This window comes from Eretmochelys imbricata, chromosome 13 (genome assembly GCF_965152235.1).
Source record: "Eretmochelys imbricata isolate rEreImb1 chromosome 13, rEreImb1.hap1, whole genome shotgun sequence".
NCBI lineage: Eukaryota > Metazoa > Chordata > Testudines > Cheloniidae > Eretmochelys > Eretmochelys imbricata.
The window spans coordinates 14,592,882-14,617,769 of record NC_135584.1 but is presented as its reverse complement, the minus strand read 5'-3'; the positions used below and the strand labels follow the sequence as shown (position 1 = coordinate 14,617,769).

The following is a 24,888-nucleotide window of genomic DNA, read 5'->3' as shown; positions in this document are numbered from 1 at the left end:
AAAACCAGTAGGAAACCCTGAACTTGCAAAATCATTAATCAGCCTGTGGTGCAGTCAGCAATCCATCCCAGGACTGTCCGCTTCAGGCCAAGATTTAGAGAGACCAGGTGTGGTGACACTAGGCAGCACAGTCTGGGAACTAAAGATCACAGTGAGAACACCCAAGTCTTTCTGTGTCCAGCAGCTGCAAAAATACTCATGTTTATTATAACAAAGTCCTGTCTCTTCTCTGCTAAAACCCAGCACACCACATGGTCACTAAAGGTGGGTACTAGGCTTGTCTGAAATCCTCTTGAACTTCAGCAAAGCTTTTGATGAACATCCTCTGAATCTTGAGTGTTTAATGAGCCCTGACACCAGGATAATGTCATGTGGTTTGGTTTTGTTGCAAACATTTCACATCACTCTACCTGCTGGAAGTCCCTGTTCTGGGATTTGCATATGGTAAAAGCTAAACAATAAAAAAAGGAACTAATATGATGAATGATGATGGGTACATTTCCTACAACTGATTAAACACTTTTGCCATTCTCACGGTCTTCCTTCACCCACCTCACATCTTGTCAGAAAGAGAGGTGTGAGTGACTTTGTCGTTGACATTAAACAGTTGTGTATACTTCTAGCAACAAAGTGCTATCTGCGGAGTTTGTTTACTTGATCTGTATTTCCAATCACTGCAGAAGGTTTACTAAAGCAGTTCATTACTGATTTATTTATGATGTATTTAGATAGCAAATATGGTTCTGTCAGCAGTTGCTGGCTAAACAGTGTTGACAGACATTAATAGCATATGGTATAGGAATGGAATTATGATCTTTAAAGAATTTTCTGATTCTCAGCATACATGTATAAGTTTTATTTTTCCTATATAGAGAGGCAGGGAACTTGCAAACAAGGAAACTGTTTTCTTTTTCTTTTTGTAACCTTTGGGGTTTGGTGGTGGTGACATTAAAATCTTCAGTGCTGTTTAACTGTTCAATTTAATGGAAGACAAATTCTCCCAAAGGTTTAATTTACTCTCGCAAACTGAAATCACGGCATTCTTACCATGGGAAATGGCCTTAATTTTCCCAGCCTTCAGTATACATCAAGCATATAATTCATTTCTCCCCACTCAATACTTCCCTCGTTAGAAAACAAAGTTTTTGATATTTAAATGTTACAGAGTTTAAGTTGAGACACAGATCCTCTCAGACCCGTAAAGTGCATTTGCAGGCATGATTGCCTCTCTTTGACAGCGACAGATTTATACAGATTTGAACAGAAAAACACTTGAATTTTTGACCTTTAATTGGCTGTTTCCTATAACACCAGCATTTTTATCCAGTGTCAAGGAGCAAAAATTGTTTGCCGAGGAAGGGAAGACAGGTGGTACCTCAGAGGTGAAACTGTCTTTGGTCAGTTGGTATAGTTCAGAGAGTTGGGGTATTTTTAGCTGCTAAAATCATTTTTGGGTGAGGAAGGACTCTGGGGCTTGAGAGGGGAGGGATAGCTCAGTGGTTTGAGCATTGGCTTGCTAAACCCAGGGTTCTGAGTTCGATCGATCCTTGAGGGGGCCATTTAGGGATCTGGGGCAGAAATTGGGGATTGGCCCTGCTTTGAGCAGGGGGTTGGACTAGATGACCTCCTGAGGTCCCTTCCAACCCTGATATTCTATGATTCTAGTGGAAGGGGAAATGAATGACATGCATAAGGCTATTTCTCAATCACATGTGAACAAACAGGTTGGTTTGTTAATATGGGAAAATATCTGATCACTTTTGTTAGGTTAATGATAATGTAGGAAAAGAAGTTAGAAGGTGCTGTCTAAATTTCAAAATAATAGGTCAAATTCTGTTCTCAGTGAAATGGAATAAATCCAGACTAACTCTTTGCTAGAGTTACTCTGAATTTACAATGGTGCGCAACTGATCTTGGAATTTTGGACCAGTGCCTCCACTAATAAATGTCAAAGGTCTAAATTATAAGGTAAAGCAAGATAGAGAAACAGAGAGCTAAATAGAACAGGAGGACTTGTGGCACCTTAGAGACTAACAAATTTATTAGAGCATAAGCTTTCGTGGGCTACAGCCCGCTTCATCGGATGCATAGAATGGAACATATAGTAAGAAGAAATATAAATACATACAGAGAAGTGGGAAGTTGCCATACAAACTGTGAGACGCTAATTAGTTAAGATGAGCTATTATCAGCAGGAGAAAAAAACTTTTGTAGTGATAATCAAGATGGCCCATTTAGACAGTTGACAAGAAGGTGTGAGGATACTAAACTTTAGGGAAATAGATTCAATATGTGTAATGACCCAGCCACTTACAGCCTCTATTGAAACCCAAGTTAATGGTATCTAGTTTGCATATTAAATCAAACTCAGCAGTTTCTCATTGGAGTCTGTTTTTGAAGCTTTTTTGTTGCAAAATTGCCACCCTTAAATCTTTTACTGAGTGGCCAGAGAGGTTGAAGTGTTCTCCTACCAGTTTTTGACTGTTATGATTCCTAATGTCAGATTTGTGTCCATTTATTCTTTTGCTTAGAGACTGTCCGGTTTAGCCAATGTACATGGCATAGGGGCATTGCTGGCACATGATGGCATATATCACATTGGTAGATGTGCAGGTGAACGAGCCCCTGATGGTGTGGCTAATGTGATTAGGTCCCACTTGAATAAATATGTGGACAGAGTTGGCATCGGGCTTTGTTTCAAGGATAGGTTCCTGGGTTAGTGTTTTTGTTGTGTGGTGTGTGGTTGCTGGAGAGTATTTGCTTCAGGTTGGGGGGCTGTCTGCAAGCCAGGACTGGTCTGTCTCCCAAGATCTGTGAGAGTGAGGGATCATTTTTCAGGATAGGTTGTAAATCTTTGATGATGTGCTGGAGAGGTTTTGGTTGGGGGCTGAAGGTGACAGCTAGTGGTGTTCTGTTATTTTCTTTGTTGGGCTTGTTCTGTAGTAGGTGACTTCTGGGTACTTTTCTGGCTCTGTCAATCTGTTTTTTCACTTCAGCAGGTGGGTATTGTAGTTTTAAGAATGCTCGATAGAGATCTTGTAGGTGTTTGTCTCTGTCTGACGGTTTGGAGCAAATGAGGTTGTATCTTAGAGCTTGGCTGTAGACAATGGATCATGTGGTGTGTCCTGGATGGAAGCTGGAGGCATGTAGGTAAGTATAGCTGTCAGTAGGTTTCTGGTATAAGGTGGTGTTTATGTGACCATCGCTTATTAGCACTGTAGTGTCCAAGAAGTGGATCTTTTGTGTGGACTGGTCCAGGCTGAGGTTGGTGGTGGGATGGAAATTGTTGAAATCATGGTGGAATTCCTCAAGGGCTTCTTTTCCATGGGTTCAGATGATGAAGATGTCATCAATGTAGCGCAAGTAGAGTAGGGGTGTTAGGGGACGAGAGCTAAGGAAGCGTTGTTCTAAGTCAGCCATAAAAATGTGAGCATACTGTGGGGCCATGCGGGTACCCATAGCAGTGCCGCTGACTTGAAGGTATATATTGTCCCCAAATGTGAAATAGTTGTGGGTGAGGACAAAGCCACAAAGGTCAGCCACCAGGTTTGCCATGACATTATCGGGGATACTCTTCTGAGCAAATGCTATGGGCATACAGAATAAAGCTGGTGAACTGGAATTCTGCATTTGCAAAGAAAAGCAAGGGTTTATTGAAGTAACAAATCCATGGCTGAATACAAGGAATAACTGGTGTTTACTAGGCTAGGCAAAACAAAACTGGAGAAAGGGTACTCTTATTGGTAAGAAAGGATGTAGAGAAAGCCAAGGGAAATGAAGTAATGGGCCAAATTATCCCTGGTTAATTCTATTTGTTTCAGAAGAATTGCACCAGAGATGAATTTGGCTTAATGTGAATAGAAAAGTTAAGAAGCAATTAACACAAAAAAAATTATTACAGGTGAGACACAAACAAAAGCAAAGTAATTCTCAGGTCAGGACTAGCCTATGGTCCATTCTTCTCTTGACCCATGAGCCCTTGAGCCTTAATAGCCCCTGATGGTTGGTCCAGTGGAGTTGACCCGGCAGTTCACCAGCAGTCAGTAGAAGTCTGTGTCTTTGCAGCTGAGTTTTGGTTACCTTTTCCGATACCATCTCTATAGCAGGGAGTGGTTCCTGTGCTGTCTGTCAGTATGTGGATGTGTGCATTGATTCAGTGGGCCTGGGTATGAGCCATATTGTGGCTTGTTAAATTAGAATTCTGGAAACATTTATATTGGACAGAAGAAAGAGCTCTGAGGAAGCCTGGTTGATATGGGATACTTTGCTGAGTTCTTTGGGAGCTCTAGCTCTGGCTACTCTGATGGGCCAGAGACATTAGAGTGGTGGGTAGGGGGAGCAGGTTGGCCAAGAGACACATTTCCTTTAAAGTTTCAGAGTAACAGCCGTGTTAGTCTGTATTTGCAAAAAGAAAAGGAGTACTTGTGGCATCCGATGAAATGAGCTGTAGCTCACGAAAGCTTATGCTCAAATAAATTGGTTAGTCTCTAAGGTGCCACAAGTACTCCTTTTCTATTTCCTTTAAGCAAAATTTGTTTTGATGAGAGGACAACAAACTGCAGGTTTTGCTTGGTGCTCTTTTTTTCTGTGAATGTTTTAAGGTGGCTTCTCTTGCTTAAAAGAGATATCGACTGAAAATTTAGTCAATTAAATAAAAATGGGTTAAAAGTTGTTTCAGGTACTACACCTGCCCCTGACTTTTAAAAAATGCTTTCCTCCCCACCCGTTTTGCATGAAAGACACACACTTATAACAGGTGAAACTGACTACACGGAGGTAATAATAAAATTGATGACATGCAACAGTGCTGTCAAATATACAAAGTAAACAAACTGATAAAAAGAGGTGAAATAATATCCCCCAATCTCTTGTCTATACAGAAAGGACATATCTATAATAGGGAAAATGTGGATTTACCATGTATTAGATATTCCATGCTAGTGTAGAGACGGCAAGCTGTAGCTTTAACATGTTAGCTGGGCAAGAGAAACCAGAGTGAGCCACTAGTTAACACTACAACTTACTTTGTCTGCACTAGGATTTTATCATGTTAGTTAACACATGTTAAAACCACACCTTTTCATTAGTGTAAACATGGCCTGAGATATTTAAAAGGATTGTGCTGTTTGCTTTTGAATGCAGTGGGTTAATCAGAAGTCTGCAGACAGGCTATAATGGAGTGGTGTTGGCCCCTGGTCTGTGAAAAATATGTGTTTTAATTTTATAGCCTCAAAATCAATTTTACTTAGTAAAATTCTGATAGATTTTCTTCACTTAATGAGTCAGCTGGGACAATTTGCAGACCCACTATCCAATGCATTTTCAAAGTTGTGCATGTTTTTAATGGTGTAGCTCCCACTAAAATCAGAAACATGCTTTTAATTCTAGAGGCTGCATTTGTAGCATTTCCATTATGTAGCTCCAAATACAGTATGGCAATTATTTTGGAATAAATCATTTGATTGTGGATGGAAAAGTAGGATTTTTCTGAATGGCTGGGCCTGAGGCTTACTGATGTGAAGTTCAACCTCAGACTAAACTGCAAAGTGGGTGTAAATGTAATGTACAAAATCTGGCCCAATGTCTTATCCTCTGAAATGCTCTCTGGCCATGTTTTCTATCAGAACTTTCAGAATTTAGATTGGTGCTTGTTATAGATTCATCTTTGAATCGCCTGATATGATGGGAATTTCAATTTCCTCTGCTAATTCCAACAAGGTTTCATAGGCAAAAGATTCTTCACAGACTTGCTTAATTTCACCCAGCAGGTTACAGGCCCTTTCTGTGTTTAAGGAAACCCTCTTGATTTGATTTCTGCTCTGCAGGTTGCTTCCTTTGATTTATCTTCTGTTGTTTGTAGTTTCACTGATCACTTTCTTATTACTTTTACACTTCCATCCATTTCAGTTTGTGCTCCTTTTTGAGTGATTTCTTATACCGCCCCTGCCACCTGCTCCAACCTGATGAATTGTCTGCTCAAACTGTTGATCTTGACCTGGCATTGTCTCTTCCACGGGATATAAATGATGCCACACAGATGTATAATGATGCCTTAATAAACATCCCAGGTATGGTTGCTCCTCTGCAGAAGTGCAGTGTTTGAAATTCAGAGTCACAATTGCATGCTGTTGAATGGAAGGCAATGAAATGGAAGGTTCAGAGATTGAAACCGGGCTGGAGAAGCTCTGCTTTCGATGTTTGAAAATTCATAGGAATCTTCTTTCCCAAGCTCCAGCTTCCATTCTTGTATTTTATTTTATTTTATTTTTTTAAGATCACAAAGAACAGCACAGGAAATCTCGTAATTCTTTTCCTTTATAAACTCTAAACAGCTTGTTTATATTTCGGTTTGTCTACTGGCCCCACAGTGGTAATAGATGGATTTAGTCTTTCAGAAGCTCTGCAGTTATTTGGTGGAGGTGAGATGCCCTCTGCTGCTTTACTTTTCCATGTCTAAAGTCCCAGTACTCTCTTGAATGTTTCAGGATTAGCTAAAGTCTGAGGGATATTGAACTGGGTTTATACAGATACTATTTTGTCTCAATGTTGGATTGTAAAGAAAATAATTATGCACTTTCATCCAGTATTTTAGAGTCTGGATTTTTGACCCATTGTCCCTCTTTGTGGATTCCTGCAAGCCTTAGCTCCAGTTATTATGACTGAAATACATAGCATCTTTGCACTCAGCAATGTTCTATCATCCCCAACCCAGCACTGGTTATGTGATGATACCTGTACTGAGGAAGTTGTCTCTGTCATTGAATGACCTTTCTGATTATTGGATTTTTTCCCATAATTCATATTTGTTGTTTCTTGCTGAGATGCAGGAAAAAGCAGAGCCTCTGTGGCTGCAGTCTCTTGTTTGTTTATGGTGCCCCATATGATGAATTTCAGTGCCTAGTTTAGGACAGGACAGGACAGGAGCACAACTCTGGGACGGCCTTTGAGTCAGATTTGTCATGACATTTGTCTTGACCCCTTGGCTCTAAATCCCTCCTTCACGCATTTCAAAGGACACAGCCCACTATTTTTACTTCAATAATTGTTCACTTTTCCCTTTGAAATTCCCATTATTTCTAAATATATCGTAGATACTTGGAAACCATATCTATTTCCCCTTCCAGCTTTCCCATTTGGCAAGGGTCCATTTGTTTTGCCTGCATTTCTTATGAAGCAAAATCAATAATATGAATCCTAGCATTGCTAATTATTACTATTACTATTATTAATATGCTCCGTGCTGGCCTTCATGTTTGCTGGCAGAAAGTAACACAACCCAGTGGATCATGCCAGGGTCTGTGGAAGGAAGAAAATGGCAGCACCTGCAGCTTTGACTTGTGTCTGACCCTGTGGAAAAGACTCATGGGGTTTAGCTCTGGTAAAGAGACAGTAATAGATTATTTCCCCCAAATCTGCAGGCCAGTGTGGTGCAAGATATTGCTGACCACGCTGGTGTTAATATGTATGCATTCCCACTCTCTGCTGTGACTCTCCTCCCCCGCCCCAAGTGCAGAGAGTCCTGGGCCTGCAGCTAACAAGATAGCCCAAGGCAGCTAGATTCCCATTGCAGTCATGCTGCCAGTGGATTACAAGGGGCTCTGGCCGAAGTCTGGAAGCACAGACATTCCCAGGGCACTCTGGAAACCATCTTGAGATTCATGGGTTCCAGAATCCAAAATTGTGGCACTTCTAATGGGGGAGGGGTGAAAACCTACCCCCAAGGAAAGAATGAGTAGGGTAGTCCTCAAGTGTGGAGTTTAGCTTCCCTTTTTCTGCTCTGTTAGGCTATAATTTTCCTCTAGGGTTCAGTACTTATCCCTTCATATTTTTCCTCTGTTTTATTTCTGAATTTATTTATAATATTTTAACAAACACCTTGAACACACTTTTTGGGGGGAGACAAAGGGGGCGAAAGAGTTTTAAGAGGGACCTGATCTTGTACCCATTAAAGAAAGCTTTGACACTGACTTCAGTGAAACTAGGCCTGATTCTGATCACCTTGCTGAGGTGTGACACAGTCTAACTATCCAGTGACTTCCAGGCAATATAATCTAGATCTCAGGATTTAGACCTATATGAACGGAGCCTATTTGATAGGCCTGAACCTGCAAGGTGCTGAGCTCTTCTAACATTCACTGACTCCTGTGGGAGGGGAACAAATTCAGAAGCCTGGCAGAGGCAATCATCCCTGTACAGGATTGGGTCCTCTGAGTATTACCTCTATCTTGGAGAGAAAACTGAGTAACAAGTTAACTCTGTGTGTTGGTGGGTAGGTGAGTGTGGGGTAAAATGAATCAAGTGTTTCAGCTCTGTATTAGAACACATGGACACAAAGGGTGGGAAGGCTGTCACCCAGTGATGAAACTTCTTAAAAACATCTTATAGACTCTGTTCTTTTCTATAATACGGATTGAATTCTGACTATTGTATGTGACTCAGGGAATGACATTGTTCATGTATAGACTGTATGTTTTGAGGGAGATGTTTTGACCTTTCTCATCTCTGGCCGGTGTTGCAAAGATGGAGTGATGTAGAACAGAGATTTTGTGACAGAGTAATAATAAGAAAGAATCTGACTGCCAGTTGTTCATTATAGGGACTCTTCTAAATGCCAGCACCTTCTATGTTTGCCTTCAAACAACACGAATACCTAAATCACCATAGTAAACAGAGATAGAAAGAGACAGAAAGGTTAAAAGTGTGCTCATAATCTCTTGCTTTTCTTCCTAAACATGTTTGATAGCAATATTGTTTCTTAAAAACAATATGACCTCATTTGTAAAGCAATATTCATGCTAAACTAGTCAGCTGTTAAATATGCCCAGCACTGTGAATTATGATGAAGCTAAACCAGAATTTCAATTATTTTCTGGACACATTTAAAATTATAATACTTTACCAGGTTAGTGTTATAGTTCATACAAATTACTCACAAAGTATCATATCAATCTCTTGCAACTGCTTATTGCGTACATATCTGAGAAGTCAGTCGAAGTAAGACACTGGCCAGGGCAATGACCTTCATGCTGGCTTAGTGCTTTGATGGCTATGGTTGATTGTTAGATGGCTATGAGTGCATGGATATCTAATTGTCAAAAGTCAGCAGTTGCTGGCTGTAATATTTATTATGAATGAAACAGATTATTTGTTTGGACCACCATTTTCCACAATATGTTCCTGAAAGGAAAATAAAGGAGATACAACATTGGAAGTTCTGTACATTCTTCATCAACATCCCTTTTACACTCAGATCTTGGCATGGCATTACAAGTAAAACTGCACACTTTTATATTATTTGCTGGGTTGATTTAAACAAAACAAAACAAGCATACGCATAAGACAAAGGAATTACATTTTATCAGCTCCCTTCCTTTCTACTTGCATATCTTGTCTAAAAAGATTTTAAAGCTAAATTATCTCAGTCTCGATTCATCCAGCTATGGTTAATCAGCCCAGATTCATGAATATAAACAGTTAATGGTACCGTTTGTTTAAAGCAGATCTCACAGAGGCTGTTACTTAGCTGGCTACCCAAAGCGAAAACCAAAGGGCCCAGTACCCTTCAGACAAATGTAATAACGTATTGATAAAGCCATGTTAGTGTTTTTCTTAAAAAATGGGAACAGTATAATAACAGGTCATAATCATCAAGTTACAGTGAGGAGCTTAAATTTGTATAGTACCTAGATGGGTGAGAAGCTTGTGCTTTAGTAAGAACACATATAGACACTCTGCCTTTATCACCACCAAATCATAAAGCTGAGCACACATATAGCACTGTAAATTTTCAGAGTGCTGTACAAACATTATCTAATAAATCCTTAGAACATTCATGGGAACTATTCACTCAGCATAATTTCCCCATTTTACAGGTGGAGAAATAGAGACACAGAGTATTTAAGGGGTTGATCCAATGCTGATTGAAGTGATTAGAGACAATGCTGGCAGACTTCAATGAGCATTGGGTCTTGGCCAAGTCTACTCAAGAAGTCAGTAGAACAGCCAAGAATATAACACAGGAGATCTTGCCTTTTAGCCCCATCCTAAGCTAACAATAATTCCTTCCTATCGAAGTCAAAGTTACCTCATTTAGCCATGTCACTGTTGCTGAACCCAGGCTACTGCAACTTAAAGTTGAATTATTAATTGTTATTCTAATCAAAGATTTCTGTTCCATAACGTCTATATTAAGGCATACAGTCAATTAAGGGATGTCCTGAATAGGAACAAACAACACATGTTTAAGTGCTTTCTTGAATCAGGGCCTAAATTCTTTTTTTATTCCATTGGGCTCATCACCATTCTTAGCCTATTCAGTCTGCTTTGAACTGGGGGGAAGTGGCCAGACTTTTTAAAAAGTATAATAAAATAATAATTGTTAGCTTTTATATAGTGCTTTACATGTTCAAAGCACTGTACAAACATTAGCTAATGACAAAAATATCAATTTGCCACAGCAGAGGACCATACCTAAACACTTAAAAAAATGTGTATAGACCGTAAGTACTTTTTTTTTTTACATGCTGAATATAGTAATACATAGGAATTTGATTGTATGGATCTAATTTTAGAGTATACAATGTGCTTTCATATGCAGAAATCTTGACTCTGATCAGGGAAATTGCTGATCTCACACTGGATTATTGGACATAATTTTGCAGGCTTTGGGTTTATCCTTGTAAATATTCTAAAACAGGGTCCAAGTAATTTGAAGTGAGTTGCACTAGATAATATTTATTCTATGTATGAGGCAAACCATGGATTCAGTAAAAATGATTCAAAGTTGTGTTTTTTTTAAGAAAAGATCAAAACACCCAAGTGTTATAAACATCACTTTCAGCCTCTCTCTATTTGTAATTGAATTTAATATAAATGTATTTCATTAGTGGAGAGCAGTCTTCATGGCCATACAATAGCAAACAAATTCTTCAGAAGCATCTTTAATTATTCATTTGGTTGTACTATATTTTATGTTACTTTTCATAAATGTTAATCTTTATTATTGCCTTACCAGTAAGAAAAAAAAAAAAAAGAAAGAAAAAGAAATACCTGTTATTAAATGACCTATCAGGCTGACATGGATAAATGTTGGTAGCTATTTAATTGTTTCCCATCTGCAGTTTTATACAGTTTCTATCAAACTGAAGGGTAATTTTTTTAGTAGCTGCTTATTTTAAATGTACAAAACCCTTGTGTGTAATTCCATTAGCTGCCCTACAGCATTGCAATCTACAGTTTCCCTGAGGCTGTTGTGAAATATTGATGAAATCCTTGCTTTTGTGGCTTCCTCTGATACACTAAACATTTGTCTGATGTTAGTTGAACTTGAATGGATCTGTTCAGAGCTATATCAGTAGTGACTTCAAAGGCTGCAAGGCTGTTACAGTTTTTTTTTTTACAAACTGAAGTTTCAAAGCCTTACCATGTGGTACTTTAAAAAAACAAAGTTCATATCAAATGAACCAAAGTGTTAACAATACACTGGTAGGACTCATTACAATTTCAATTTATATACATATGTATTTTTCTTATTCTGATTGGTAGTTTGTACCGCTTAAAAAAATGTAGATCAGTATTTGAGAGGGAAGATGAAGAACAACAAAAGAAAGGAAGAAAAAAAACTTGATTTGAAAGTTTGATTTAAAATGTGCCATTGTGTAGTTGCTAATAAAAAACAATAGGTCAGGAGGACAATGGGACAAGTAAAGAAAGGCAATGAGAACCAGAGGTTTTAGCTTTATGATTTTCTAGGTTAAATCTATTTACGTTGCCATATGGATTCACTTACGTTGCCTGGGTATGAGACTCAAATTCATTACAATACTGTCCTTTTTGTCATCTGGGACCTAGCTGCATTTTCCGAAATGGCCTCCAGACTTGCACCCATTATTTTGTGCATACAAATCATAGAGATATGTTACTACCTGATATGCATATCAAAATTGGCCTCGATCCAGCTGTCACTGAAGTCAATGCCAGAACTTCCATGGACTTCAATGGTAACAGGATCAGGCCCATTTATTCATTCTATATCAGCTCCCATATATCAGGAATCTGGTATTTGCACTCACAAATGATTGCGAAGACAAAATTCGGTACTGTCAGAATTTCATGCTTGCTCAGAATTTGCTGGGAGCCACACACATGGAGGAAAATATTGACTCAGGAATGTCAAATACTGTACCATCAGCTGTTTTACAAAAAAAAAAAAATTAGCAAATTCCAGGGCTTTGGAGGACACAAAGTGTTCTTAACCTTGTGTAAATCATTGTATTAATGGCAGATGCCTTCAGCTATGGAAACTGAGGAGCTGACCCTAAGCACAGTTATGTACACTTGTGAAACATAGCTCGTACCTGGAAACTCAGTAAGTCAGAACGATTGATCCCAGAACAGAGTTGGTATGATTTAAATTACTCTTTCTCGTACCCTTTGACAGCTGACTATGTAAACAAGCTTGACCTAGTCCCTAGAGAAAATTATTCAGGAGAGAACTCTATTATGGCTCTGGTCCCTGTTATGGCTATTGTGCTTACTGTTTTAATGGAAAGCACTAGTCCCTCTTCCCTCTCTCTTTTCAGTTTTCCTTTTGTTATAGTTTTCTGTTTTATTGTTGGTTTTGAGGGTTTAAGGGTTTTGTGGCTGGAAACCCAATTCACAGCATATATACTTCTAACCTATGTGATGGACTCATGGCTATGTTCCGTGGAATACACAGAGGGCATGATCCTGTATTCCTCATCCCGCTGAAAGCCCTAATGAAGTCAACGGGAGCAGCCAGGAATAGGATCCGTACAGTAAACCTTATAACAAAACTTTATTTTTAGAACAGAGAATTAACATCCAAAATTGTTTCATTTCATCACCACGTGCAAATAACAGTTATGCTTCAAGGAATTTGCCTTGCCATGTTAAAACTCATTCATGGCAAATGCCACTTCATGAGGGGCTGGCACGCTACACTACAAAGTGCTTCTGATCTGCAATATTTGGAAGTTATACCATCTGCTTCTTCCCAAGTGTGGACCTTGTGATATGGACCTTGTCGAGTTTCCTGGGTCCTCTGTCCCCATCCTGTTGCTTTTATCCTGTGAGGTGATATGGCTTTCAACTTGACTAGATTATGACTATATTTGAATGTAAGGGGCTGAGAACAAGTTCCTCCCACAATCCACAGTGTTGCGGTAGGGATTCAGGGATATCTCTGAGGCTGGCTCTGTAATAGTGGGAATGTCTTGTCTGTCCTGCTGCTCTGGCTGAACACAGAGTAGAATTTGGCCCTCAATAAACAATTATGAGATGACCAGAAAATGCTATTTACATGCTTTTTGTGGTTCTCAGCCATGGTGTGACCTGCTGTAGATTCCTGGAGAAGGCAGAACTTCCAAGCAACAGTAAATTGTGTGTGAGATAACAATACAATTTCCATGTGCTGGGGACAGAGGAAAGTTACTGGATGGAATGAAATTGTGCAAATGAAAGTGGAATATTAAGAAAAATCTCCTATTTGTGACTGTGAGGGCTGTTATGAAATTGCATCACAAGAGAGGGGGTAGAAACTCCATCACTGAGCCATTTAAATCTGAGTTGGGAACCACTGGTAAATATTGTTTATGGGAAATTTGCTAACAATTCCCACATGTCCAGCATTGTTTGCTGGTCCCTCAGGGCAGAGCCAGTCCATTCAGTATTTCCTCAAGATTCTGAGAACATGTAAAATGTCTCCACAGGATTCTAGAGTAAAAGACCATAGGAAACAATCTTGCACTATCAAGGGGGTTCAACTAGATAACTTTGGAGGTTTTTTCCCTTTCCAATTCTTATGGTTCTGTTACAGGCAAAGCGCTATCACTCCCCTTACAGAAAAGTGTTAAAGACTTACTAGAGAAAGGTTATCATCCTATATGTTTTCTGATCAGACTATGACATTTAATAAAAAGTTATACGCCCTTGCTATAGAATTGTGTATGATCATCTAAACAAACCCCCCAAAACTGTATCACTCCCTATCAGAGCACAAATTCCATACACTTTGAGTTATTTCTATAGAACATGATTACATTTCTATAGAACCCCATTGGTTTCAATCCTATTAAATTCCAAAAGGCTTTTACTGCGGGGTCTATCCAGTAGAGTAAGGATGGGGTTTTCTGCCAGTGCCAATTTATCTTTTCAGTTGTTTTGCACACTGGGATGAATCTGCAGCCATGAACTTAGAAAAAGAGCCAGGTTAGGATTTGTCTTTGGAAAGCTAATGTAGTTAGACATTTTTGAGAAAAAGCAATGAGAAGTGGTCATTATCCATTATCTGCATGAAATAGTTCAGAGAAAGAAACTGCTGTTGCCAAAATGAAAAGATGTTTGAGTTCAAGCCAGACAAGAAGGAAACAAGATCACCTTATAGAACTGTGAGATCTCTGTACTAATGATGTTATTTCAAGTGAAATTGGAATATATGTATGAAAAAGTACAGATGGTGTATGGGTTTTAGGTGGATTAACAACATTGTTCTGGACAATGATTCACTGTCCCTTTTCTTGGCAAAAAATAAATTTTCCAGTCTTGGAAAGAAATGTGTATATATTTTAAGAAATGTTTCTGTATGTGGAAAAAGAGAGCAAATTTGATTGAAAATAGCATCCTCTGGTAGAAAAATTAACAGTAAAAATGCAGTATCATTTAAATATGTATATATGTTCAACCCCTACTGGTCCAAGTTTAGAGGTGATACATATAATGTGATACAAGTTACATGTTAGTGAGTGGGTGTAAGGGATTTAAATTCAACAGAATTAACTTAGTGTAAATCTGGCCCAGTGTTGGCTGTACTATAAGGGTTAAAGTTTCAAGATAGTTGTATGTGGGTTTTTGAGGCCACAACAATGCACGTTACTTTTTGCAGGTGCCCTAACAGTGCCCGTTTCTGTAATATTGGTCCTTTGTATGATGCTAGCATCTACACTGAGAGTGGCTATATGACACTACATGTGGAGTATATTTGTTGACCTTAAGAGTATAAGTTTGTAAACAGAGAAGGATAAACCTGTTTAGACAGACAGCCTTGCACAAATCTTCACCCAAAGGTCAAAGTAAACCCTAACCATTTTATTTTATTTGGAGAATCAAAAAGCGCATTTTTCTTTCTTTCCTCTTTCTCTCCCTACCCCTCATGCTTTTCATGGTTTTCACAAAGCCTCTGCACTTCCAGGGTCCAGCCAGAAGTGCAAGTGCCTAAATGAAACTAGACTGAGGGCTTGTCTAAATGGGAAAATTATTCCATTTAATCTATGCCAGTATAACTCCCCCATGTGGACACTCTGTTCTGGAATAAAAGTGCCTTTATTCTGGAATAATTACTCTGCTTCCAAAGAAATACAATAGGTCTAAAAAAACCCCAAAACAAACAAAACACAGTGCTGTTTTCTATACCCCTTCTAGCCACGCTGCTTTAGTTACTATGAATCCAACTGTATAGGATTCAAATGGAGAAGAAAAATTAGAGTAATAAAAGTTTAGAAATTTCTCACAATTCCCTAAAACACTGTTTCTACCCATAACAATGTCATAATTTTTAAGATCCAACATTGTGGGATCTACCAGGACTAAAAGCAAATGCTACATTTCCACTTGGGAAGCCCAGAGTCACCTCCATCCATAATTATAACATTTCTGGTTTTATTCTGGGCTGCAAGATAGTGGATTTTAACCCTGCAGTAATTCAGGATTGTATATTGCCCATTTTACACCTTTGATGTGACTAATTTAACTTTGGGGCTGGTTTAATTATGGTGGAGTAATTTCACAGCTGGGAAGGAAGAAGAAATGTTTATCTAACAGGCAGATAAAGGGCAGCTGGTTGAACTTCTCAGAAGTTTAGAATATTAGAATAAATCCACGGGAAAAAAGAATAGCGAGAAGACTGAAGGTGAAGCCAGCAACAGTCCCTGGTAAATACAGTTTATCACATGGTTCTGCAATTTACTACACGGATATCATCACTATGTGTGTGAGAGTAAAATAATTGTGTGTGAATGTGTTTAGTAGTGAAATCCACTTAAGTAAATATGGTAGAAAGTCTAAAGCATTGTGACTGTTGCTCCTGTTAAATAAGCATTTAAATGAATTAATCTGCTTTGTATCAGTTTATACAAAGCTTTACATATGGTAAAACCTTACTAAAATAATCACTGGTAGATGGATACATGCATTCATTATACACCCAGGCTGCCTGCATTCAAGAGGCCTTCACTACACAAAATGCCCACAGCAAATCATTTAAGCAAAGTGAATGGTTTTAAATGTCTGATATTAAGCTGTGTTTTTAAAACTGCCCAGAATCCTTAACCATTATTAAAAATGGACTTGACTGATGCTTTTGTGAATTTTTGATGGTGCCTTCTCATAAGTTACTATATTGTTTTCATTAGACTGTCAGTGTATTATGCAGACAAACAAACAAAGAAAAAGGAAAAAAGCGGACTTCTGAGCACGTGTTATTCTTCTGTAAAGGTTATAGTAAACATGTCAATGCCTAATTAAGCAGCAAATTTTATCTGTATGGGGGGGAGGGGGAAGGTGCAGCTGTCTGGTGGTTTTGCTTCTCCTAGTAAATCTATTTAGAAGGACAGAGAATATTGTGAAAGAAAGAGTACAGTACTTACCTTCCAAAGAAAAAATTCCCTTTTTCATGAAAAATGGGCTTAATGGTATTCAACTAGTTCATATAAAAACAGGGAATCAACTCAACTCCACCCTGGAACCGTGAACTCAGTGGCTAAGTGCTTTTCTTCTGATTCTTTCACTCACGTCCCTCTTTATTTTTGTTTTGCTCATTACAGTATGCATGGCACTGTGATGCATGTTGGCAGGAGTCCAATGTTGCTACCTAAACTATATGGTATCTCTGACACCAGAAGAACAATGTCAGCCCTGCTCATCAGTTCATGCTGTTTGATTAACAAGGTTACTATTCATAATATGTAGTAGCGCTCACCTTCCTGCACACACTCATAAGGGAGGTCATGGTGAACATCATCTAGTTACTAGAGCTAGGAGTTGGAACACCTGAATTCGAGTCCCAGATCTGCATTTGACTTGCTGCCTGTCCCTGAACAAGTCAATTAACCTGCCTGTGCCTCAGTTTGCCCATCTGCAAATGGGGTCATAATATATTCTGATCCACACAGAGACATTGAGAGGCTTATTTGTTTAATGTTTGACAAGCATTTTGTAATCCTTAGTTGAAGGATTCACATGCACAGTATTATCATTATGATATTTAGTATTGTTGTTTTATCACATTATACATGGCACACATTCATTCATTCATAGTTACTGCTGTTAGCTTTACCGCCATTTGAGAAGCTCTCTAGTGTCACATCCCCATGCAGCAATCAGCCAAAGAGAGCTAGAAGAATGATGTAATCAGTATTCTTCCTCGAATTCAGCAAATAATGTGCAACGCAGAATGTCTCCAATGAATTTAGCCTGTCTTTATATTCATGGAATATCCACAAGTAGATCATAGCTGCCTCTAACTTACTTGTAATTCAGGTTTATTCAGCAACCTGTTTTTTAATATTTTTCCTCTATGTGTTGATTGCAAACATTTCTTTGTTACTGTAAGATATTCAGCGTGTGATTCTGAATCTCATCTGTGTTGTTCAACTTTGATTGGTAGAGCAGGTTGAAAAACTGAATTAAATTGAAATTTCTGAAAATTAGTTTACAGAAAGTTTTGTCTATATTTTTGTCAACATTTTGAATGTTTCCAAATTTTCTGACTAGCTCTATTGATTGATCAACGTGGTATCATTTATGCAGTAATGCCACTGTCATGGGTGAGGGCCCCCTAAAAGTCATGAGATTAGTTTAAAACTCATGGGATTTTTAACATAAAATAAATATTGGCTTTTTTCATTTGCCTTTTGTTTTTTGAGCCTTTAAGAATCATGTTTGTCAAGCTTTTCTCAGCCATCATGAAGGCTAAATCTTTTTTTTTTAAATAGAGCTTTGATTATTACATAATCACATGATTCCTTCAGTTGGTCGCTAAGAGAAACACTAACTATCACAATGAAATCATTCCAGTTGGCAACATTGTTTGTGTTTCCCGATTGAATGAGCAGAGAAGTGTGTTATGCATGAAGGCTTGTGCCTGTGAATTTAAAAATTGGTTTCCATGAATGTTTGTATCAGTAAAAGTTGATCATTTGAATATCTACTTACAGGGCAAACAACAGGGGTATGAGTACTGCCAAAGCAGATTAATTAAAAATTTAGGGTGGCTATTAATAGGAAAATGTTTGAAGTACTCCTTTCCTCTTAGATTCCCTTCCCATTGAAGTCCAAAGATGAAATCCTGGCATTGTTGAGTCAAGGGGAGTTTTGCGATTGACTTCAGTGGGGCCGGGGTTTCATCCTAAGCCTGATTCTCCTTTCCCATGTATCAATTTCATACCAGTTTAGCTCCATTTACTTCAGTGGAATTAGTCCTGATTTAGTGCCACCAGAAATTCCTTAATTAATTTTAAAATTTGTAGCTCTACCAATATCAAGTTTATCTTATTAATTAAAATAGTTCATTTGTCAAATAAAACCACTCTGGATTTGCTTTACTTTTTTTAGTTTTATAGTTAATATGGGTCTATCTCAGCCATATCCTTCCATAGCTTCTTAGGCTTCTGCCCTAGAATATTTCTTTTATCAAACTATAATTTGCATTGATGGAATACAGTGCATTTACAAACAGAGGTTTCAGTTGAACCTATTAATTGTTTCAAGTGTAGTAGTTTGGAATATCAATTATTTGCACACATTCGGAAATGCTTTTTTAAGGTGATCAAATGGTAAAAGATTTCTGTTCCTAGATAATTCTATGAACCAGGAATATTAGAGCAGTTATTTTTCTTCTATTCCTTGCCAATTCTCTCTTTCTCTCTCTCTCTCTCTTTTCTTTTCCTTGAGTCTAATAACAAAGTCATAAAAATGAGACTTTTAGTATGAACTTAAAGTTCTCACATATGAATTTTTCAACTGTCCCATTAGAGGACAGTTAGAATTATACTCCCATGACAGGAAAATTATTAACTCAGAATCTCTGGCAGTTATAAAGAATTACGATCATCCAAAAACCTCAGCAAGCTTTACAAAAAGACATCATTTGACTTTTTCACTTCCAGGACTAACAGACAATAAAGTTGTAGATTAAAATGAAGTCCAGTAGCAAAAGCACATAGTGAAACTAGAAAAATCAAACTGCAGTGTTATTAACATTTATTTCATATATTGATGTTACATTTCAGGTTACGTCCAAGAGGAAGATATAAAGGAGGAGGAAGAGGATGATGATGACAGTAATTCAACAGCTCAACTTCAGGGCAGCAATGATACTGGCACGGATGAAGAACATGAAGTGGGTCCTGAGCAGAAAGGAAGCTTTAGTTACCAGAATTCTCCAGTAAGTCATATATCTAATCAGGATGCGGAAAATGAGTCCCTGTTAAGTGACGCTAGTGACCAGGTGGCAGATACTAAAAGCATTTGCTCTAGAGAGGTGCAGGATCTGAAAACCAATACCCACCCCAAATCTCAGAATGAAGCACATGATTGCATGGATAAAATGACAGCAGTGTATGCTAACATACTGTCAGACTCTTATTGGACAGGCTTAGGACTGGGTCTCAAGTTGTCTAACTCTGAAAGACGGGGCTGTGACAATAGAAATGGAGGTAACAAAAGTGACTTTGATTGGCACCAAGATGCATTGTCAAAAAGCTTACAACAGAGTTTACCTTCCAGACCGGTCTCCAAACCAAATCTTTTCAGTTCAGTGCAGCTCTACAGACAAAGCAGCAAAATGTGCGGAACTGTATTCACGGGTGCTAGCAGGTTTAGGTGCAGGCAATGCAGTGCTGCCTATGATACCTTGGTAGAGCTAACAGTCCATATGAATGAAACCGGTCATTACCAAGATGACAACCGTAAAAAGGACAAGCACAGACCTACTAGCTACTCAAAGCCCCGGAAAAGGGCCTTTCAGGACATGGACAAGGAAGATGCACAAAAAGTTCTAAAGTGCATGTTCTGCGGTGACTCTTTTGATTCCCTTCAAGATCTGAGCGTTCATATGATAAAAACTAAACATTACCAAAAAGTGCCTTTGAAGGAGCCGGTACCTACCATTTCTTCAAAAATGGTCACTCCTGCAAAGAAACGTGTGTTTGATGTTAACAGACCTTGTTCCCCAGATTCCACAACAGGATCTTTTGCAGATACCTTTTCTCCTCAGAAGAATGCAAGCCTGCAGTTGTCATCTAACAACCGCTATGGCTACCAGAATGGAGCCAGCTACACATGGCAGTTTGAGGCCTGTAAATCCCAGATTTTGAAGTGTATGGAATGCGGAAGTTCACATGACACCTTGCAGCAACTCACCACTCATATGATGGTCACGGGTCATTTCTTGAAAGTCACAAGTTCAGCTTCAAAGAAAGGAAAACAACTAGTACTAGATCCCTTGGCTGTGGAGAAAATGCAATCGCTGTCTGAGGCACCAGCCAATGACACCCAGGTTTCAAAACAATCCAGCAATGCATCTTCGGATGGCATAACTGCATCAGAGCTAAAGAAAGAGAGTAAAAAAGATAAACCTGATGATACAAACAAAGATGAGAAAGTGGTAAAAACTGAAGAGTATGAAGATATGCTTCAGAAGCCATTGGATCCTACAATTAAATACCAGTATCTTAGAGAGGAAGATTTAGAAGATGGTTCAAAAGGTGGTGGGGATATTTTAAAGTCTTTGGAAAACACCGTCACAACAGCCATCAATAAAGCTCAAAATGGAGCTCCTAGCTGGAGTGCATATCCTAGTATCCATGCAGCCTATCAGCTCTCAGAAGGAGCAAAGGCTTCCTTACCAGTGGGCTCCCAAGTACTGCAAATCAGGCCCACAATTACCAATAAGTTGAGACCCATTGCTCCAAAGTGGAAAGTTATGCCTCTGGTTCCCAACTCAGCAAATGTGGCCCAGTGCACTCGAGTGAAGAAGGAAATTGATGACAAAGAAGTCATACAAAAAGACTACACTAAAGAGGGCATCCGAGCTGAAGCTGCTCCACTCTGTCAGAATGAAGGGGAATCTCTCCCCAAATCTGAGGCCCCCGTAGAGCCAAAAAAGACAGAGGCATGTCCCTTGAAGGAGGAGGATAAACCAAAAGAAGATGGTGAGAAAGAAAAAACAAAACCCAAGGAGTCAATAGCAGCTTCCCTCAGCAATGGTTGTGTTGCCACAAATCATTCTTCTGACTTGCCTTGTGTGAATCCACTTAGTGCCCTGCAATCTGTATTGAATAATCACTTGGGCAAAGCCACTGAGCCTTTACGGCCCCAGTCCAATACCAGCCCCAGCTCGAGCACAATTTCTATGTTCCACAAACCTAACTTAAATATGCTGGAGAAACCAGTTTTATCTCCTGCTCCAACCCCACCAAAGCCTGCCAGCATCTCCAGGCGTTATTTGTTTGAAAACAATGATCAGCCTATCGATCTGACCAAATCCAAAAGCAAGAAAGCCGAGTCAGCTCAAGCACAGTCGTGTACTTCCCCACCTCAGAAACATGCTCTGTCTGACATTGCTGACATGGTCAAAGTTCTTCCCAAAGCTACTACACCAAAACCTGCCGTATCTTCTAGGATCCCATCGATGAAATTGGAAATGGATGTCCGACGTTTCGAGGATGTCTCAACAGAAGTCTCCACTCTGCATAAAAGGAAGGGCAGGCAATCAAACTGGAACCCTCAGCATCTCCTGATTTTGCAAGCTCAGTTTGCTTCCAGTCTTTTCCAAACATCAGAAGGTAAATATTTATTATCAGACCTAGGCCCTCAAGAACGCATGCAGATTTCTAAATTTACTGGACTGTCAATGACCACCATCAGCCATTGGTTAGCAAATGTCAAATACCAACTTAGGAAAACTGGAGGAACAAAGTTTTTGAAAAACATGGACAAAGGACACCCAATCTTTTATTGCAGTGACTGTGCATCTCAGTTTAGAACCCCATCTACTTATATTAGCCACTTAGAATCCCATCTAGGTTTCCAAATGAAAGACATGAACAGACTGGCTGTGGAACAGCAAACCAAGGTAGAACAAGAAATCTCCAGAGTTTCAGTTCAAAGATCACCTGAAACAATAGCTGGGGAAGAGGATACAGACTCTAAGTTCAAATGTAAGTTGTGCTGTCGGACATTTGCAAGCAAACATGCAGTAAAACTTCACCTAAGCAAAACACACAGCAAGTCACCAGAACACCATTCACAGTTTGTAGCAGAAGTGGATGAAGAATAACTTTTAAGGTATGCATGCATCAGCTTCACAGCGAGTTTTAATGTCATGATTGTAAGGAGATTTCTTAAAGCGTTTCTTAAAAGTAGAATACATTATAACATTGAAAATATGCTGCTGCATTGATCAGTTTAGATACCCAGGCCATTTTACATTGCATTGAAGAACAGAGCTTCATAAATGGATCTCTATCATGGCCTGAACTGAAAAGGTGCTTCTTTAAAATATTTTTAACAAAACTGTTTCCCCACTTTTCACATCTCATATTTTCCTGTTTCCAACTATTATTTTTAGTCCGCCTTCTATTCAGGTTAGTGTGGAGTAGAGCAAATAAATGACTACTCTTCAGTTTTCAATGTCGTTTCCACTAATGGAAGCCTGTTTTTCTGCATTTTCCCTCATAGTTCTAAGGAATTATTTATCCCTCTCCCCTCCATTACTAATGTAGCATCCAATATTTGGGGCGGGGGAGAAAAAGACAATATAATCGTGATTAGCAAAACCTCAATTATCCAAAACAGTCCATTATTCCAAAAGGCTTATGTCCCCCATAGTCTATGAATGACATTGAAAATGCTTTTGATTATCTAAAATCTTGGTTATTCCACACATAACATTTGGATGATCAGTGTTGTACTGCACTGGACTTTAATAGCTTCCCTTAACACTTATACCAGTGGTCTCCTTTGAGTTGTTTTGAGTAACCTTCCCTCCTTTTGCGTTCCTAGCCATTCTTTTCTTTGTTCTTGAATGCATCGAATTTACATTTTGTCTCATAGTATCAGTGCGGTCCCAGTGCTCAGTCAGTACTCCCTTCCCCTGTTTGACTTCAGTGAAAGTTTTTGGTGCAGATCAACGCCAAAATATGGGGCTGTTTTTTGCTTCTTAACTGAGAGATCCAGTGGCTTTTATCACAAGCTTAACTTTTCACAAAAAGACAGCTTTCTGGATACTGGTTTTACTGTTATTTTCTCTGTCGAAGAAGGTGTATAACTGTGAGTGCCGTCACAGCCAATGTTTACGATGTGTAAGATAGTATTTAGCTGCTGCATAATTTATAGCATTTTTAATTTTACTGAACTCCCAAACCTGACATTTCTTGATTTAAATTAATAGGAAGCACATCAGCTGCAAGTCCAAATAGATGTTTTCAATTCTGAAGGATCTGTAACCAAGAGGGCTTTGTGTGATTAATTTTCAATAAATAATTTCTTCAGTATATTTATCCCCCTCCTCCCCCCCCTTTTTTTTTTTTTTTTGCTGGCAGAATATCCACAGTTCAAATTTCCTCCAATGTATTCATTATTTGGATTTCCTTGACGAATATCTTTTGGAAATTTTTACATTATGGACTGATAATGAACATTCAAAATTCAAGCTGTGTGACTTGTGATTTGTCATGTAATTCACATGGTACCATGGCTGTTCTCTGACTAGTTGAGGGTGCATGTGCTCTGGGAATAGATCCACTTTTGTAAGAAGACTTAAAATTTGCTTGCTGCAAATGTTCAGACAACTTTAAGATTTCGCCAGACAAGGCCTATGCATCACTTCTGTCCCATTAAAGAAGCTATCATTTAAACCAGTAATCAAAGGGTAATTTTGGGATACGTACTATGGGAAGCTATTACAGTACAGCACAACCATCACTACTCAAATGTAATGAGTCTTAAGTCTTGTATAGGTCTTGTGCTGGCTCTTGACACAAGGTAGATTTACTCTTTCTTAACATTTTATATAACAAAGCTCAGTCTTTTGAAAGCAAAATGCAAAAGGGGTGTGAGCGCTGTCAAAGCGAGTTAATTATTTTAAAAATTGTACCTAATATTAATGGGGAATTTTTTGCATTGTTCACCCAACATTAGTACCCGGTGTAAAACAAAAGGACGAATAAATGTTCTTTGTTTATCTGATAATAACTGATTTTCCACCTTGTGGTTTTATAACAATTCAAAATTGAATGTACCTGCCAAAATATCACAAAATGAAAAGAGGTTGGGGAGGAGGAAGGAAGTGAACAGACTTTTTTCTCCACCTGTTAGCATCTATAAAGATTTTGACATTTGCAGTTTCTATACTAGAGCACTGTGGGCAAACCAGTAATTTGGGTACTATCAAACAAAAGCTATCTGCCAAATATATGAATATGGCAGTTATTTTTGGCATCTTCGTTGCTTAATACCTGACAAATGTTTCAGATTTGGGTCTTTAAAAGCACTGTTATTGTTAAACACCCAACTTTCTATGCACCTTGCTGTTCTTCAGAGATTTGGGGAATGAGAAGCAGATAAACACATTTTCCAAAGATGCCCAGAAAAAAAAGTGGGTTCTGAGTAACAACACCCTAAACTGACAAGTTTCTGGCATTACCCAGGTGATGTATGGATATAAACGAAGGCACTGTCCCTGTTGTCTTTGAGTACCCAAAAATTGTCACCCCCTTAATACTCAGATATTTCTAATTTATATCAGCATGCAGGCAGTACCTTCAAAGGCATATATTTAAAGTGCATTGACAGAGTGATATCACTGTTATC

The 24,888-nt window shown here is 38.7% G+C and overlaps 1 protein-coding gene across 1 annotated transcript in view; it reads left to right on the top strand.

Moving 5' to 3' along the window:
• TSHZ2 (teashirt zinc finger homeobox 2) overlaps positions 1 to 22,354 on the top strand; it is a 156,173-nt gene extending 133,819 nt beyond the window's left edge. Inside the window, exon 2 of the mRNA XM_077832231.1 lies at positions 19,305 to 22,354. Within this exon, the coding sequence (XP_077688357.1) occupies positions 19,305 to 22,354 (3,050 nt within the window). The remainder of the gene's footprint in view (positions 1 to 19,304) is intronic.
• Positions 22,355 to 24,888: the final 2,534 nt, after the last annotated feature.